This window comes from Lepidochelys kempii, chromosome 1 (genome assembly GCF_965140265.1).
Source record: "Lepidochelys kempii isolate rLepKem1 chromosome 1, rLepKem1.hap2, whole genome shotgun sequence".
NCBI lineage: Eukaryota > Metazoa > Chordata > Testudines > Cheloniidae > Lepidochelys > Lepidochelys kempii.
In genome coordinates this window covers 210048664-210065131 of record NC_133256.1, presented here as the reverse complement: position 1 = coordinate 210065131, position 16468 = coordinate 210048664, and the positions used below count along the sequence as shown (strand labels likewise).

At 48.1% G+C, this 16468-nt stretch overlaps 3 protein-coding genes across 11 annotated transcripts in view; 2 read left to right on the top strand and 1 right to left on the bottom strand.

Moving 5' to 3' along the window:
* Positions 1 to 2533, top strand: part of LPCAT3 (lysophosphatidylcholine acyltransferase 3) — a 29932-nt gene extending 27399 nt beyond the window's left edge. For all 6 annotated transcript variants that reach the window (XM_073311936.1, XM_073311965.1, XM_073311954.1 and 3 more), the window contains one exon: positions 90 to 2533. The gene's annotated coding sequence lies outside the window, so the exon portion shown is untranslated. The remainder of the gene's footprint in view (positions 1 to 89) is intronic.
* EMG1 (EMG1 N1-specific pseudouridine methyltransferase) lies at positions 724 to 5106 on the bottom strand. Of its 2 annotated transcripts, XM_073312040.1 has the most exons (6): positions 4605 to 5086; positions 4416 to 4517; positions 3875 to 4016; positions 1850 to 1908; positions 1532 to 1681; positions 724 to 1078 (listed from the first exon to the last, which is right to left on the bottom strand). In XM_073312040.1, exons 1-6 carry the CDS (start codon positions 4746 to 4748, stop codon positions 965 to 967), a joined length of 711 nt encoding a protein of 236 aa, XP_073168141.1. In that variant the 5' UTR covers positions 4749 to 5086; the 3' UTR covers positions 724 to 964. The 2 variants fall into 2 exon arrangements, with proteins under 2 accessions (XP_073168141.1, XP_073168132.1); XM_073312031.1 differs by lacking the exon at positions 724 to 1078 and having other exon boundaries at positions 1085 to 1681; positions 4605 to 5106.
* Positions 4781 to 14939, top strand: PHB2 (prohibitin 2). 3 transcript variants are annotated; one of them, XM_073312018.1, is made up of 11 exons: positions 5151 to 5242; positions 5401 to 5545; positions 5708 to 5792; positions 6703 to 6782; positions 7063 to 7247; positions 10338 to 10467; positions 11131 to 11236; positions 11650 to 11725; positions 12870 to 13238; positions 14304 to 14378; positions 14804 to 14939. In XM_073312018.1, exons 2-9 carry the CDS (start codon positions 5419 to 5421, stop codon positions 12948 to 12950), a joined length of 870 nt encoding a protein of 289 aa, XP_073168119.1. In that variant the 5' UTR covers positions 5151 to 5242; positions 5401 to 5418; the 3' UTR covers positions 12951 to 13238; positions 14304 to 14378; positions 14804 to 14939. The 3 variants fall into 3 exon arrangements, with proteins under 3 accessions (XP_073168111.1, XP_073168119.1, XP_073168101.1); XM_073312010.1 differs by lacking the exon at positions 5151 to 5242 and adding an exon at positions 4781 to 4889 and having other exon boundaries at positions 14304 to 14939; XM_073312000.1 differs by having other exon boundaries at positions 14304 to 14939.
* Positions 14940 to 16468: the final 1529 nt, after the last annotated feature.

Sequence of the window (16468 nt, the reverse complement as noted above, 5' to 3'; positions counted from 1 at the left end):
CACAGGTGCAGATCAGGATTGAGGGATAACAGATGTCAATGGAGGCTGCTTTATTCCTAACTTTGCCTGTTTGTTTGTTTGCCTTTCAGTTTGTACCATGCGTGAACTGTCACAGGTGATGGACTCATCCCCTGCTAAAGCACCACCTGTCAAGTTTTCTGTGTTCAAGTTCAACTGTTCTGTCAATGTGATGAGGGGAAAAGAGAGTACAGGGTCAGAGACCCCCTGGTGAGGAGCGCAGAGGGCAATGCCCCTCCACTTTCCACACCCTCTACATGTTGCCTTATCTCTCTGCTGCCCTCTGGTGGACACTCCTTTCTGCTGAATTCAAATGATTGTAAAGCACTAAACACCACCACCATGTGGGGATGGAACCACCTCTGAATTTTCTACTTCTCAGTCATCCCAGATAAAAATTGTTTCTTGTTTTTTTTTCCCCCTCCCCACTCCTGCTTCAGCTGCCTTTTCTGGTGAGTGGGAGGGGTGGAACCTCCTCCCCAGGGAACAGTAGGTCCAAGGAATGTTAAATATCTGCTGTGGGAGACCTCTCTGGCTCAGGTTTATCAGGGTATGGTTGAGTGACAGTTACTCTTGACTGTACGGTCAGCTGCTGCTGAGGAATAGGTTTATGTTAGCAAAGGTCATAATACAGGCACAGACCCTCCAGCATCTCTCCTCACCTCTTTACTCACCTGCAGTTAGAAAATTCACAGCACAAAAATGCATCTTTATCAAAAGTAATTTTAATATAAGGAGAAAGATCAGCCCCAGAGGGGTGCCTACTGGCCTCTCACCGTGGGAGCAGCCTGTATGGAAGGAAAGCTCAGCACGGTATGCCTTGAAGTCTACTACTAAGCCTTCAGCCAAGGTTGACTCTCAGTGCTCCTTACACACACGAGTAGAAAAATAGCTGCCAATTCTAGAAAGATCAGAGTCCTACTCCACAGGGCCAATTATGGAGGGCTCACACCACCCCCCATGCCTCCTCAAAGGCTGTGGTGATCTTGGCACAGGTCAGGGCAGCAGAGAGGGGATAGTTGCTGATGGAGATCATCTTCTCTGTATAGTTAACATTCAGCTGGGGAGAGAGAGAGAAGAATGAGGGGGAAGTAGGAAATCCATGTTACTATCCAGTCAGTTAACACCCCCAACCACTGCACTTCAGTACTTTTCACACTATGTACTGCAATCCACCCAAAACTGATAGGCACCCACCCTTAAAGCAGGGCAGGGCAGGACAGCTACTAACTCAACATTTTGCATCCAGATGAAGTGGGTTAGCATGACTGTGGCATAAAATTATAAAATTTCAGTGCAATTCTGGGAGAGGAATTGAAAGGGAATACCCCCTTAAGATAAGCAATCATGCAGGTGTGCACAGGCTTTGCATCAACAGCATCCTCTCTGTAGTGCAGGAACACCATGATGTATACTGAAAGGGAAAGAGTCCCCTACTTCCCATGACAGGTTGTCTGCTCCACCAGGCAATCAATGATGGGAGAAGAGGTGTGTCAGCTACCACTACCCTTACCGAGCCATGGGCAAAAGCTCCCACAACAATTGCAACAGGCTCTGCAGTGGGAACCAGTTCACGCACATCCGTCACGTTGGGAACTGAGGAAGAGGTGCCTATCTTCATGCAGCCCACTGGGAGATGATCAGTCACTGGATTCTTGATGACCTGCATGGGCAAACACATTTAGCTTGAGGTTTAAAGGTGAGATCTTGGGATTCCAAACAATTTTTCTGTACAGCAGCAGAGGCTCACTTCTTACCACATTCTCAGCCCTTACGGAGCACCACAGAGTCATTAAGTTCCCCCTCAACAGTTAGGAATAGAAACTTTTACCTTCAACAGTTTCTGGGGCCCATCAGCTGCACGGACACTGAGTTTATGTAGCAGCTGAACTGGTCGGAGAAAAAGAGAACAAGGAAATTTTCATGTGCCAACTTTAGAGTACCTATTCTTCAGCAAGCTGAGTTGGGAAAAGCCTCAAGTTTTGTGTCTGAACCTCCTAATTTCCAATGCCTTTAACAATGTAGAACCTTCCCTTGGGGCAGCATCCCTCAGGCTCAGACCTGGACTCCTTTCTCTCATCCCATTCTCCCAAACAATCTATGGCTGCAGTTTACATCCCCAGACTTGCAGAAGGTTATTTTGCTTCACCACAACAAACAGAGCCGGGGCTGGTTGGTTGGTTTGTTTTTTATTGCCTTCCTCTGCAGCAGGGTCAACTCTCAGTTTTAACTTAGTGTAAATGGTGGGTTTTCTGTAACAAACTCTTTAAATCATGATTTGAGGACATCAGTAACTCAGCCAGAGGTTATGGGTCTATCACAGGAATGGGTGGGTGAGGTTCTGTGGCCTGCAACGCACAGGTGGTCAGACTAAATGAGCATGATGGTCTCTTTTGGTCTTAAAGTCTGAGTCTATATGGCTCTTTGAATCTTTCCTCAAAATTTTCAGCCCTGAATATTTATGGCTTCCTTCTATCCTGTGTGGTGACAGGTTTCAGAGTGGTAGCCGTGTTAGTCTGTGTCAGCAAAAAGAATGAGAAATACTTGTGACACCTTAGAGACTAAAATTTATTTGAGCATGAGCTTCCATGGGCTAAAACCCACTTCATTGAATGCATGCAGTGGAAAATACAGTAGGAAGATATAGCTATCCATCTATACATACACACACAGAGAACATGAAAAAATGGGTGTTGCCATACCCACTATAACAAGAGTGATCAGTTAAGGTGAGCTATCATCAGCGGGGGGGGGGGGGAGGGGAAGAGAACCTTTCATAGTGATAATCAGGATGGCCCATTTCCAACAGCTGACAAGAAGGTGTGAGTAACAATAGGGGGGGAGAAATAAGCATAGGGAAATAGTTTTACTTAGTGTAATGACCCATCCACTCCCAGTCTTTATTCAAGCCTAATTTAATGGTGTCCAGTTTGCAAATTGATTCCAATTCAGCAGTTTCTCATGGGAGTCTGTTTTTGAAGTTTTTTTGTTGCAGTATTGCCACTTTTAGGTCTGTGAGTGACCAGGGAGATTGAAGTGTTCTCAGACTGGTTTTTGAATGTTATAATTCTTGACGTCTGATTTGTGTCCATTTATTCTTTTACGTAGAGACTGTCCAGTTTGGCCAATGTACATGGCAGAGGAGCATTGCTAACACATCAAATTAGTAGATGTGCAAGCGAATGAGCCTCTGATAGTGTGGCTGATGTGATTAGGTCCTATGATGGTGTCCCCTGAATAGATATGTGGACAGAGTTGGCAACTGGCTTTGTTGCAAGGATAGGTTCTTGGGTTAGTGTTTTTGGTGTGTGGTTGCTGCTGAGTATTTGCTTCCGGTTGGGGGGGGCTGTCTGTAAGCAAGGACTGGCCTGTCTCCCAAGATCTGAGAGAGTGAGGGATCATCCTTGAGGATAGGTTGTAGATCCTTGATGATGCGCATCCTGATTATCACTACCAAAAGGTTTTTTTCCCCCCTCCTGCTAATAGCTCACCTGAACTGATCACTCTTGTTATAGTGGGTATGGCAACACCCATTTTTTCATGTTGTGTGTGTGTGTATATATTCCTACTGTATTTTCCACTGCATGCATCCGATGAAGTGGGTTTTAGCCCACAAAAGCTTATGCTCAAATGAATTTGTTAATCTCTAAAGTGCCACAAGTACTCATTCTTTTTTCTATCCTGTGCTCGCTCATATCTGAAGGCCCCTCCCCCAGCTTAAGGGGAGAAGCTACTGAACCCAGGGCTCAAGCAAGTGGAGGAGGGGAAAGCAAATAAAGAAACAGACAGGCTAGCAGGTCAAAGTGTCATAAGTAGGGAGCCATAAGGGGATGAAGAAGCAGTTTGAACCTCTTACCCATTAGACCGCAGAATCGATCAAAGGTTCTGGGAATCCTGGTCTGGGGATTGACTTCAATGAGAACATTCTTCTGGGTGTGGATGTAAACCTGCAGCAGGCCAGCCCGGTTCAGGGGACTGTCCATGAGCATCAGGAGGCTCTTAAGAAAGAAAGCACATAATGGGGAAAGCACATGACACCAGAGAATTTGATGCTAAAAAGAAGGCTCAACTCTCAGACATCGGGGTCTGGGCACAGCGAGCAGGGAGGGACTATTCTGCTGAAGAAGTGGTAAGAAAAGATCCAAAAAGGTGCACTAGCTCTGCTGCAGCAGAATTTTAAAAGATGGCTGTTTACGTGGGTAATGTGATTAATAAACTTAAAAGAAAAATATTTGGAAGGGCCAATCCTGCTTCAAAGAACAAGCTGACCTCTCGTTATGGGGAGACCAGAGAAAACGTTCCCTTTTGGGTGGCTTTTGCATAAGCGCCTTCTGCAGGGGCTAGTGCCTGGCATAGCGACCTGGCCCTTCCTAGGACCTACACAACGGGGGTCGTACCTGGTGTGTGATGTCGGGCCTCACTTCCCCTGGGTCCCGGCCGCTTCGCAGCAGCAGCGATTTGTGCTTGTCGCAGTTCAGCAGCTCGTACGTCTTCCCAACCTGCAGCCAAAGGGGCGAGAAGAGAGTGAGGACAAGGTGGGTCACGGCGAGTCCCGCCGGGCCCAACCCAGTCGTGTTCCCCAGCACCTTCACGGTCTCCAGACTCGCTCCCTCGAGAAGCACTAGAAGCCGCCGCCGCTGCCCCCAGGCCTGCTTCGCCTCCCGGGCCGGGTCGGTCTCTGTCGCCGCGTCCCCTACTGGTCTTCGGAGCTGCCGCTTGGGCACCGCCATCTTAGAACCGGAAGCGGCGTCACACCTGCAGCTCGTACTCTTCTAAGCTGGGACCTCGCACTTCCCCCAGCTGCGGCGGAGACGGAGCCTAGAAATTGGCCAATATTCCCAGCACTTCCGGTGTGCGAGAGGCTGCTTCCGGTAAGAGAACGGAAACATCGACGTCACGTGCCCTGTGTCCGGATATTTACCCTCCCTGTAGCTCGCTTCCCGGCAGACTGGCCCGTTACTGGGATGTTGCCATTACCCAAAGTGGTGCCCGATGATCGAAATTATGAAGCCGTGGTGTAAAGTAACTTCCCCGCAGCGAGGCTGGTTTCCGTCTGCCATTTTTGAAGCGGGCACGGCATCTGCCCGATTGGTTTTTTAAGCTCAGAGCGCCATGTTGGAAAAGGGGTGAGCCGCTTCCGGTTACCGGTTCCTGCCGGAGGGGTTAGAACAGAACACTTCCGGTGCCCTTTCTCCCTCCTCCTGTAGCGGCAACGTGGGGGCAGGTGAGGACTGGTTTAGGGGGCGCGGGCTGAACTCCCAGCCGTGGGGGAGTCCGCGTCAGGGTCCACGGAAGAGACGGGACAGGACGGGACGGGAGAGCGAGACTATCTGTCTGTCTGTCTGACTGACGTGGCTGCCTATTTGTCTGTCCGTCCCACAGCGCCCGACCGAACTCCCCATGGCCCAGAACCTGAAGGACTTGGCGGGACGTCTCCCCGCCGGGCCGCGCGGGATGGGCACCGCCCTCAAGCTGCTGCTGGGAGCCGGTGCCGTCGCCTACGGGGTCCGCGAGTCGGTCTTCACCGGTGAGTCCGACTGGACCCATGCTCCACCCCCCCGCCCTCTCCGGCCCAACCCGTGCTCCACCCCGCACCCGCTCGGCCTGGCCTGACCCGCGCTCCACTCTCTTCTCCCCGCTCTACTCCCCCCTCCCGGCCCTGCCTGACTGCTGCCCGCTCTCCCCACAGTGGAAGGAGGCCAGAGGGCAATATTCTTCAACCGCATTGGTGGGATCCAGCCAGACACGATCCTGGCCGAGGGGTTGCACTTCAGGTAAGGGTCAGAGGTGCTTGAAGGGTGCTCCTGGAGTTTCATCCACATCGCTAGATTACCTTTGAACCAACTTTCTCTTGATTGTGATCACCTGCAGGTATCACACCAAGACTTTAACTGCTACCCCCAGTGAATTCCTTTTTGAAAAAGTAGCCTTAATCTCAGGATCATAAACATTCCTGTAGTTCCTAAATCTTAACTTAAAATCTACTAACTATTCTAAAGATCTTGCTGTACCTCTGAAAGGACCTGTGCTGGCGACATAACTTTGCTGAGTACCATCTTCAGCCACATGACAGCAGCAAGGTTGGGAACTTGTAGCAATGAGGTGGCAACATCACAGCTAAATTGGGATCCTCTAAATAACTGTATCAAGTGTGACACACCCACTTTCTGGATTTAAAAAATAGGGAGAGACTACAAAAAATCCACTTGTTAGAAATTTGATGTCATCATCAAAACAGGAAAAAGTTAAAGTTTTTAGTAGGAAACAGCTGAGGTAATAGCTCAACTGCTCCATTAGTACTGATCTACCTGTGGTACTTCTGGGGGTATAGCCCCCATTACTGTAGAACTTAAGCTCCTCATATCACAATCTTAGATGTATTTATCCTCACCATGGCCCTGTGAGGCAGGGTGATGCTATTATCCCTGCTTTATAGTCTGGGAACTGAGGGAAGGCCAAAGTCATGTAGGAAGGCTGTGGTAGAGAAGGGGTTTGTGGTCTTCCAGGTCATAAGCTAGTGCCCTAAATATGGTTTCATCCTTCTACAGTATTACTAAGTCCTTGGATTCACTGTTTCCCCTCCCTCCCATTGCACACACATACACTCTCCATCCCAATCTCCTTTCCCTCATTTGTGATACCTCTGTTGTTTGTATAACATGATTTTTCTCCTTGGCTTTTCAGAATCCCCTGGTTTCAGTATCCAATAATTTATGATATCCGAGCTCGACCCCGAAAAATCTCCTCCCCAACAGGCTCCAAAGGTGAGACCATCTATTTGACCAGGACAGAGGAAGGGACAAAGTTCTTTGTCCATGGTTTCTGTATTAGCCCAGTGCTAGAATACTAGGGGGCATGTGGCGCTTAAGCAGAGGAGTTGAATAGTGGAGTTGGAGCTGCAAGCCAGGAGAAAGACTTTAGCAGAAAGAGGGGAGCCTAGGACTGGAGTAGTGGTGTAGGGCCTGCAGATTTAGGGGTACTGGCGAAGCTGGTGGGAACCAGGCTAGGCTTTGGGGATGTAGTCAATCTGATTCTGTCTCTTAGATCTGCAGATGGTGAACATCTCTCTGCGTGTCCTTTCACGCCCCAATGCTGCAGAGCTGCCCAAAATGTACCAGCGTCTGGGTCTGGACTATGAGGAGCGGGTCCTTCCTTCCATCGTCAACGAGGTGCTCAAAAGTGTTGTGGCCAAGTTCAATGCTTCACAACTCATCACTCAACGGGCTCAGGTCTGTTTATTATCAGAGGTGTCTGTCTGAGTGATATCTTCTCCTTCCCCCTCTACCCCCAACCCTGATGCACAGAATGGACAAGGAACAGAGGCTAGTGTGGAAGGATTAGCCCTCTGACACCAGTGTCAGAGTCACTTTCCTGCCAGGTTCAATGATGGCAGATACCACGAGACTCCTCAACTGGCTTCTGGTTAGTGAGGAGAAGCCTGTGGTCCTGGTACATGTTGGGACCAGACGCACAGGAAAATGTAGAAAAGGGATTCTGGAGGCCAAGTGTAGACTCCTACGGAAGGAACCGTAAGGTCAATCTATACAAGTCAGACAGACTGGACTGAAGAGATGGCAGAGCACTGCTGTATCTACAAGATTCTATAGAATCCAGCGAGATAAAAATTCTCATTGGCCAGGATCACACCATTGAATCTCCAGGGGTACAAATCCCAAGATGTAAGAATGTGTTACCGGCCTCCAGATCAAAAAGAGGAAATTGAGTGCACAATGTGGAGAGACATCAGAGGCAGGAAAACTTAATGAAGATAATGGGGGATTTCAACGGCCCACACACAGCCTGGTCCAACAGCACAACCAAGTTTAGAGAAGCAATTGATTGACATTTTAAGAGAGAGCTGTTCCAAGAAGCAAGTTCTAGACAGCACAAGAGAAAAAAGAACACTTTCATTTTAGTCTTAAGAAACTGATAGTTAAGTCAAGAAGTGACAGTAGCAGAGCCACTAAAGAATAGTGACTACAGTATAATAAGGCTCAACATCCATGGGGCAATTAGGGTATCAAAAAATGACTAAACTTTAGAAAGGGAGATTTCAATAAAATGAGTAGGTTAGTCAAAAGACCCTTTTAGAAGTTAAACGATAAAAGGAAGAGGTAAAATCCAAAGATGTAGAATTGATGCTACTTATAAAAACAATAATTGAAGCAACATGGGTGCGTTGAACTAAAAGGGATCCAGAGAGCCAAGGAGTGAACCAATATAACTGAATAAGATTCAATATGCTATTCAAGCCAAACAGCAATCTTTCAAAAGGTAGGACTTATGAAGCCAATAAACAGGAGCATAAATTATAGGAGACAATGTATAGGAGGAAAATTAAAAGGGCCAAGATAGAGTTTGAAGGGCAAATAGCGAAAGACATAAAACAAATGAGATTCTTTCAACATATCAGAAGCAAGAAGTCTGAGAGAATTGGTGAGTCCCCTGAATTATCAGAGGTACAATTAAGGATTTGGTTGAGAAGTTGCATGTTTTCTTTGCATCAGTCTTCAGCACTAAGAATGTTGGAGGGATTCCTACCATAATCTGTTCTTTCCTGGTAGTGAAGATAAAGTCTGTTCCAAATTGATAATTTAAAAGGCAAAATCACCAGGCCTAGCTGGTTACAGAAGGAATTTCAGGACGAAGTGGCGCAGCTGCTAACAAAATAGTCACACTCTCATTACCAGCCTCTGCTCCAGAGAATTGAAGGATAGAAAATGGTGTACTTATATTTTAAAAAGGCTCTAGGGGTGATCTGAGGAATTACTATGCAGTTAGCCGTATATCTGTGCCTGGCACACAGGTTGAAATTATTATAAACAACAAAACACCTAGAATTTCATGATCTGATAATGTCTAACCTGCGCAGATTCTGCAAAGGAAAATCATGTCTCATACATCTCAGAATTACTTGCATGTGTAAGAGAAATAGTGGATAAAGAAGAAAGGGTTGACATTTTTTTAGACTTCCAAAAAGCCTTTGACTAGGTCCTACACAAGAGCCTACTAAAGAAGCTCAGTCACTGTGGGGGTGAGAGACAACATATAGCTATAGATCAAAAATTGGTTACAAGACAGAAAGTAAAGAGTAGGAATAAATGGTTAGTTTGCATCCTGATTAGAGGTTAACAGCTGGGAATTCAAGGGACTGTACTAGATCCCATGCTGTTTAATATGTGTTCATGATCTGTAAGGGACCTGGCTGAGCAGTGAGGAAACAAAATCTGCAGATAAGAATTATTTGGGTTAGTCTGGACGAGAGGCGACTGGGAAGAACTTCAGAGATACCCAAACATGCTAAGGGAATGGGTCACATGATGGCAAATGAAATCCAGTGTCAATGAATGCAAAGTAATGCATGAGGGAGGGAAAAAGCTGAACCTCTGCGCCATACAGGATTCAAAATTAACTATCAGCTCAGGAGAGAGACCTGGGCAACACAGACAGCTCAGTGACAGTCTCTGTGGTTAAAAAAGGAAAACAAAATATGAGGAGGCATATGGAATGGGATTGTGAATAATACAGGGAATATTATAATGCCTTTATATAAATTACTGGTGCAGCCTTCTCTGGATACTGTGTGCTGTATTGGTCACTCCATCTCCAGTGGATATTGCGGGACTGGAGTGGGTTCAGAGAAGAGTGATGAGAATGATCAAGGGCCTGGAAAAACAAAGAGACTAGACAGATTGGGATTGTTTCATTAGAAAGGAGACATAAGAGGGGACATAAGTCTACACAATAATGACCCCTGTAGAGAAGGGAGATCAGGAACTTCTTTTCTCCCTGTCTCGGAACACAAGAACACGAGGACTGTCAATGACATTGAAAGTGACTAAACTGAGGAAATCATTGCCACAGAATGTCACTGAGGCCAAGAACTTAGCAGGATTGAAAGAGAGTGGATATTCATCTAGGTATCAGGACTATCCAGAGTTAGTTAATGCTTCAGAGTTTAAGCCGATCTCTGACTATTAGAGACCAGGCTGAAACCTAATATGGTCACATTTTCCCACATCTGCTGGCTGCAGGGTTTCTTATACTTTTCCCTGAAGCAGCTGGCCCTGGCCACTGTCAGAGACAGGGTACTGGGCTAGATGGACCGTGGGTCTTGGTCTGGCAATTCTTAGGTTCCTATGCAAGGGTCCTGTTCTGCTCAAGAATCCTCTCCTTATCGCTCAGGATACTGGGAAATAGGGGCCCTGGGAAGTGGATTGAAGGGGAGGGGGGCAATGATGCTCTGGAGGGAATGGTAACTGGGAAGAGATCTGTGGGTTACAATCCTTCTGCCCCTCCTACCCACTCTTTCATTTCAGGTCTCTCTGCTAATCCGACGGGAACTGACAGAGCGAGCCAAGGATTTCAGCCTCATCTTGGATGATGTGGCCATCACCGAGCTAAGTTTCAGCCGCGAGTACACAGCGGCTGTTGAGGCTAAGCAAGTGGGTGAGTTGGTGCTGTTCTCAAGCCTCAGCACAGTGTTAGGGGATGAGTGCTGCAGGAGCGGCCCTTCTGTTTTAGAATCCTCAGCCCATCTGCCTCTGTGACAGGTGAACTCTGGAATCCTACTGCGACAGTTAGCCACAGGTAGTTCCATTCCTTTCCTTTTTGTATAAGGAAATTCAGTGCCGAAAGTTTTGTCTAAAATGGCACTAACGTCACATGGATATAATCACAGTCAGGTCTTGCTAAAGTCTGGCTCCTTCGGCCAGCATCCAGAACCTGTGTATTTGACAGGCAGCATTTGAAAGTGCTTGGTCATGGAAGCTGGACTAGAAGATTCTCCATTCCTGCAGCAGGCTTCAGTTCCTATTGCTTCAGGGAGATACGCTCAGTTCCTGACTATTAGTGTTTGTAGCTGTATTGTGGTTGTGCCTAAGGGCCCCAGCCTCCCTGTGCTAGGTACTGCCAACACATAAATTGTGTCAAAAAAATGGACAATCTAAGTAAATGACTAGCTGGGCAAGGGCAGTTATGGTGATACCATAACTGCAGGCTGTGAGAAGTACGAGCCCCAGGGAATAGACTGTAGGAAGGATCCTGCCATGGGATTTGGAAGGACGGAACCTGGTTCTAATGTCTCTGGTTTTGGCCTTTTCCCCTCCCTAGCCCAGCAAGAGGCCCAGCGAGCCCAGTTCCTGGTGGAGAAGGCCAAGCAGGAACAGAAGCAGAAGATTGTCCAGGCAGAGGGGGAAGCCACGGCTGCCAAGATGATATCCTTTTCATGCCATGTGGGTGTGATTGGGGAGGCGTGCTGGAGCACAGGGATTCTGGGAGTCTGTCTCAGCCCACAATACACATACTGGAAGCCATGTGATGGATTGAAGGCAGATGTGACTTGCCTTCTATCATTTGTCCCCCTTCCCTGGGCAGAGCATGGGGGCTGTCTGCATTGGCCTGTGATCTTGGTGATAGGCTGGAGCCTCCATTCCCAACTGACACTTACTTAATCTACATCAAACTTCCAGCTATGGCTTTGGCTTGGGGAGGCTTGTGCTGTCCCATGAGGTCAAAGGTCAAGGTGATTCAATGAGTATTGTTTCAGAGAATCTGGTGACACTCGGGAGGGGAAAGTTGGGTGGGGGTCTGTTAGCAGATTCCCCCCTTAACTTACTGTCATCCTCACATTGGTGAAGCCTTGAGCAAGAACCCAGGCTATATCAAGCTGCGCAAGATCCGAGCTGCCCAAAACATCTCCAAGACAGTGAGTTGGGGGCCTAGGGTTGTCTCATTCCCCTTCACTAACTTGTTTGCACTCCCCCCACCCATCCCAGAGGCCATGTGATGAGTCTAAGGCGAATATGACCTGCTTCCTCCTGACCTTGCCCCTTTGCACCCCCACCATTCTGGTCAGGGTGGGGGTTGTCTGTACTGATCTGTGAGCTTGGTGTGGGGGGGAAGCTCCTACCCCACAACCGTAAAGGCAGATCTATATCAAACTTCAGCACCCCATACCCAGCCACAGCCACCCAGAGGCCCCAGTACCCTGTGGTTTGGGAAAGGGGGCACATGCCTGCTTGGGGGTCAACGGTCAATGTGATGGGAAGTTGAAATGAGCACTAGTTCTCAAAATCTGATGGCACTGGATGCGGGACATAGCTTTGTCCTTATTCATACTTGTACTACGTGAACAAGATATGCTATTATACCAATACAGAACTCCATGTAGACACTCGTAATTTGGTTGTAAGCCTGGCTTATATTGGTTCACTGAACCCAGTTCTGTGTTGATTTATGGTAAATCAACATAAATCAGGCTAAGAAATGTCCACACATGACTTTGTACCAGTTTTAACTAAATCTGTGTTTAAACTGAGTTTAAAGTTTAACTGGTGCTGCCTCAATTAGCAGGTGTAGAAATGTAGGGCTGGAAGGGACCTCAAGAGGTCATCTAGTTCAGACCCCTGTACTCAGGCAGGGCCAAGTAAACCTAGAGCATCCCTGATAGGTGTTTGCTAACCTGATGGGGATTCCCCAGCCTCTCTTGGAAGCCCCTTAACACAGTGGTTCTCAAACTTTTGAACTGGTGACCCCTCTTACATAGCAAACCTCTGTGTGCGACCCCCGCCCCCCTTTTAAATTAAAAACACTTCTTTACATATTTAACACCATTATAAATGTCGGAGGCAAAGTGGGGTTTGGGGTGGAGGCTGACTGCTCGCAACTCACCCATGTAATAACCCGAGACCACTTCCAAGGACTTAGGCTACACTCAAAAGCACAGAGTCTGTCCCACCCAAAAATGTGTGTGCAAGGGGGCAGTTGAGTGGAGGGGTCTCATTCACTTCACCCCTTTGTGAACTCGCTCCCACGCCAGCCACCCTGCCCTCACTTGGTCTCTCTTCCAGATTGCGGCGTCGCAGAACCGTGTGTATCTCACAGCTGATAACTTACAGTTGAACCTACAGGATGAGGGCTTCACCAGGTAAAGGGGGGGCGGGGGGGAGTGTCATAGAGGCTCCAAATAGCTCCAGAAGATGGATTCCTCCCTCAAACTCACTCCCTCTCTATGTGAATGTTAAAGGTGTTCTGAGCCCCAGAGTTACCCCTCTGGAGCTCTGTCCCTCTGAATCACATTTCTCTTGAGTGGGGTGAGTCCATGGATAGCATGGGAGGGCCTTGGTTATATTTCTAAAGCTTGGGATTCAAATCAAGTTAAATCTAATTGTTTTTCTCTTTTCTCTTTTGTGGCTGCCTCTCCTGATATGCAGAGGAAGGTAAGGCACAGGTCACTTTGTGTGAGCCCTTTTCCATCACATGGGAGGCAGGGCTGCTGGGTATCCCAGAGTTTCAGGCAGCCAGGGAGGTGTGCCATATGGAAGAGGATGGTCCAGTGGTTTGAGCACTAGCCTGAGACTTGGGTTGAATTCTCTGCCCTGCCACAGATTTCCTGTGTGCCCTTGGGCAAGTCAGTGGGAGTTTGGTGCTTAAAGGCCTATGAGGATGTAAGTCTTGGTTTCTGTCTGCTCCCCAGCTGTAAAATGGGGCTTATAGCACTGCCGTAGCTCTCAGGAGTGCGGTGAGGACAAATGCATCTCACTGTGAGGTGCTCCAATACTGGGATAATGGGAATGAGATAATGCCATGGATGGATGAGAGAGGTTGGAGGCCAGATGTGTGGTGAATCAGTGTTTTTAGCAGCATGGTCAGTGCAGGCCAAGATGGGATCAGGGTGGGTTCCTGAAAGTGGAGGAGACACACAGGTGGTGTGGAGAGCCTACACTGAGGAGGGGTGGGATCATGGAAGGAGGCAGTTGGTATGGGAATTTGGCTGCTGTGGTTTTTGGTGGGGGAGGACAGGAGTGTATTTCTCTGTACAGGATCCCTTTCTCCATAGGCTTTCTCCAAGCAGGTTGGAACTCCCTCCATGCTCTCAAAGACTTGTGGTGTTTAGGGTGATCTCCTGTCCCTGGGCCCAGAGTCTGTCCCCCAGCTGAATCCCACATGTGACACAGGGGAAGGCCAGCCAGTCTTCAGTGGCTAAGTTAATGGGTTAAAGCAGGTGGCCTGGTAGTCAGGACTCCTTGGTTCTGTTTCAGCTGTGACCTTGTCTAGTTGTGTGATCTTGAGTCATTTCTTCCCTCTGCCTTTATTTTTGCCACTGCAAAATGGGTTGAATTTTTACCTCTCCCAGGGGGCTCATGGAGCTTTGAGAGACATGCTAGTGAAGCCAGAGCTGGAGGCCAACTCTTCTCCAAATGTCAGGCTGGATCAACTGTTAAACTCTAGCCCCTGCATGTGTGCCTCCCAGACTGTAATGTCTCATTCCTCTATCCCCACAGTGACAGCCTCCTGACCAAATCGGGGAAGAAATGAAACTGCTAGAACCATTCACACCAACTGACAGAGCAAGATGTGTGAGTGACCTTGACGATCTTCCCTCACCCAAGATTCCCGCTCTGCCTGGGCCCCCTGCTGGTGCCTGTTAATTTTCACTGATTGTTCTCTCTCACTTACTTTGAAATTCCTAATGCAATGGCCAAGCTGGTACCCAATCCCCAGTGTTGGGAGCCATATATGCCTTTGGGCTTCATCAGTTGGCTAGTTTAATTCCTGCTTCATTTGGGTGCTATTAAATCCCATTTTAGTGGTTTTAAACTCAGGCAGGGGTCGGCAGTATGAGCCCTTGAGGACCTGTTATTCACACCCAGCCTCTACTAGTGCTTGGATTTTAATAGGACTAGAATCGTAACTGCTGTGTCTGCCAAGCCTATGAGGCCTTTGCTTTGGTACCAGCACCTAGCTTTCACTTCAATGAATTTCTTGTTAATTTCTCTTCCAGCCCTCCCTTCCCCATGGGAAAACTCCTGAATGAAGGTTTCATGGGGCTCCTGCCATTTTTGGGCTCTCAGACCACATAATTTTATCTGCTCAGTGATTCTTTCAAAAGTTTGTAAAAGTAAAAAAAAGAACAAAAACTTTTGTCCCAGGTGTGTTTAGTAGTGGAGGATGAGTTCTGTGTTTGTTTTGGTTTAGAAGAGGGGCTTGGGTATGGCAGTGACCAGAACCAAGATGGTAGGGGGATAGGGTGTGAAACCCTCATTGAGTTTGGGGGGAGTGTTGGAGCTGGTGCATGAAGCCCTCCTGCCAGCACACTTGGGCAGGGTCACTCTTGTATCCCAGCCTGATACATGCTGGAGCTGAGCTCACAGCAAGACCTACATGGTTCGTCATCTCCCTTCCTCAGCACCCTCTATCTCAATTTCACACCTACTTCATCTATACATGTGTTCTCCATTATTTGGCTTGTACAGAGCCAGTTCTGCTGCCTTTTGAGCTGCATGAGCCAAGAGGATGAAAAAGACCCACAAGAGCAAGACTGCTGCTATGAGCACTTCCTGCAGAGCATGCTGCTTGGGAGGCTGTATAAACAGCTGTATTTAATTCAGCTGTCTCCCTGCCTTTCTTGCTCAGCTACAAACTGGATTTAGGATGGTGAGAGCCCCCTTGGTCCCTCTGCTCCTCTCAAACCACAGGGGCTCCAGTTGTGATCCCCACATGGGGCTCAAAGCTTGGGCTATCAGCAGCAGGGGAGAGGACTCCTGCTGTGAACACCCCTCCATCCCCATGGGCAGACAGCCAGAGCAGGAGCTGAAATGTGAAATAACAGCAGCCATGAAATTATCAAGAATATGGATTTCGCTGCTGGTAGATTCCCTACTGTGAAACAGCCCTGCAGGGGCTCACAGCTGTGAACTCAGCCCCCAGCTGACAGCTCAGGCTGTTGGGGAGTGTGTGTGTGTGTGGGGGGCCAGCTGTGAGCCAGCACCTACCTAACAGCTGGGCAGGGGCCAGATATGAGCCCCCTGCCTACAGCAGAGGCTGTCAGTCCCAGGGCTGCCAGGCTCTAGCTGTCCCACAAGGCCCCCAATTCAATGCTCCTGGTGAGGACGCATACTGCCAGGAGAAGATGCAAGCATGGACATGGAGCACTGCTTTATTTACATCAACTTAACTTTAGTTGATTTAATATTGTAGTGTAGACCCTGAGACAGGTGTGTTTAGGACAAAGTGCTGAGAGAAACACACGCAGCCTTTTGAGTTTTGCTTTTCCTTTTTCCCCATTCTGTTCATTTTCATACAGTGTGCTCCCCACTGAAGGTCCAAGCACCTGACACCGTCATTCACTTTTGTCAACCAGCCCCTTCTGTGCCTCACCAGGGCCAGGTTAACAAACGCACTCATTTGGTTTTTTAAATAGCTTTTCATCTAGCTCACAAATGAAAACACACTTGGGAAGCCTGGTGCTGCAGCCTGCTCTGATCAGCGGAGACTACAACAAGGCCCTAACCTTGTGTTATTGAGCAGACCCTGCTCTTTTCCCCCAAGAGTTGGGCTGTGAATCAGGGCCCATAGCATATTCCAGTTTGCAGCTACAATTGGAGATGGAATTCTTTAAACAATCATTTAGGACAAGAAGTGACAGTGTTACTGTGCAGCTGCCGAA

Bases quoted from the DNA above. Each gene is read 5' to 3' on its own strand.
- EMG1 (XM_073312031.1), bottom strand. From the start codon at position 4,748: ATGGCGGTGCCCAAGCGGCAGCTCCGAAGACCAGTAGGGGACGCGGCG. The intron at 4,518-4,604 runs GTGCTGGGGAAC...CTTTGGCTGCAG, and splicing joins CGAGTCTGGAGACCGTGAAG to GTTGGGAAGACGTACGAGCT. The intron at 4,017-4,415 runs GTACGACCCCCG...TTCTTTCTTAAG, and splicing joins GGCCCGACATCACACACCAG to AGCCTCCTGATGCTCATGGA.
- PHB2 (XM_073312010.1), top strand. From the start codon at position 5,419: ATGGCCCAGAACCTGAAGGACTTGGCGGGACGTCTCCCCGCCGGGCCG. The intron at 5,793-6,702 runs GTAAGGGTCAGA...TTGGCTTTTCAG, and splicing joins GCCGAGGGGTTGCACTTCAG to AATCCCCTGGTTTCAGTATC. The intron at 6,783-7,062 runs GTGAGACCATCT...TCTGTCTCTTAG, and splicing joins CTCCCCAACAGGCTCCAAAG to ATCTGCAGATGGTGAACATC.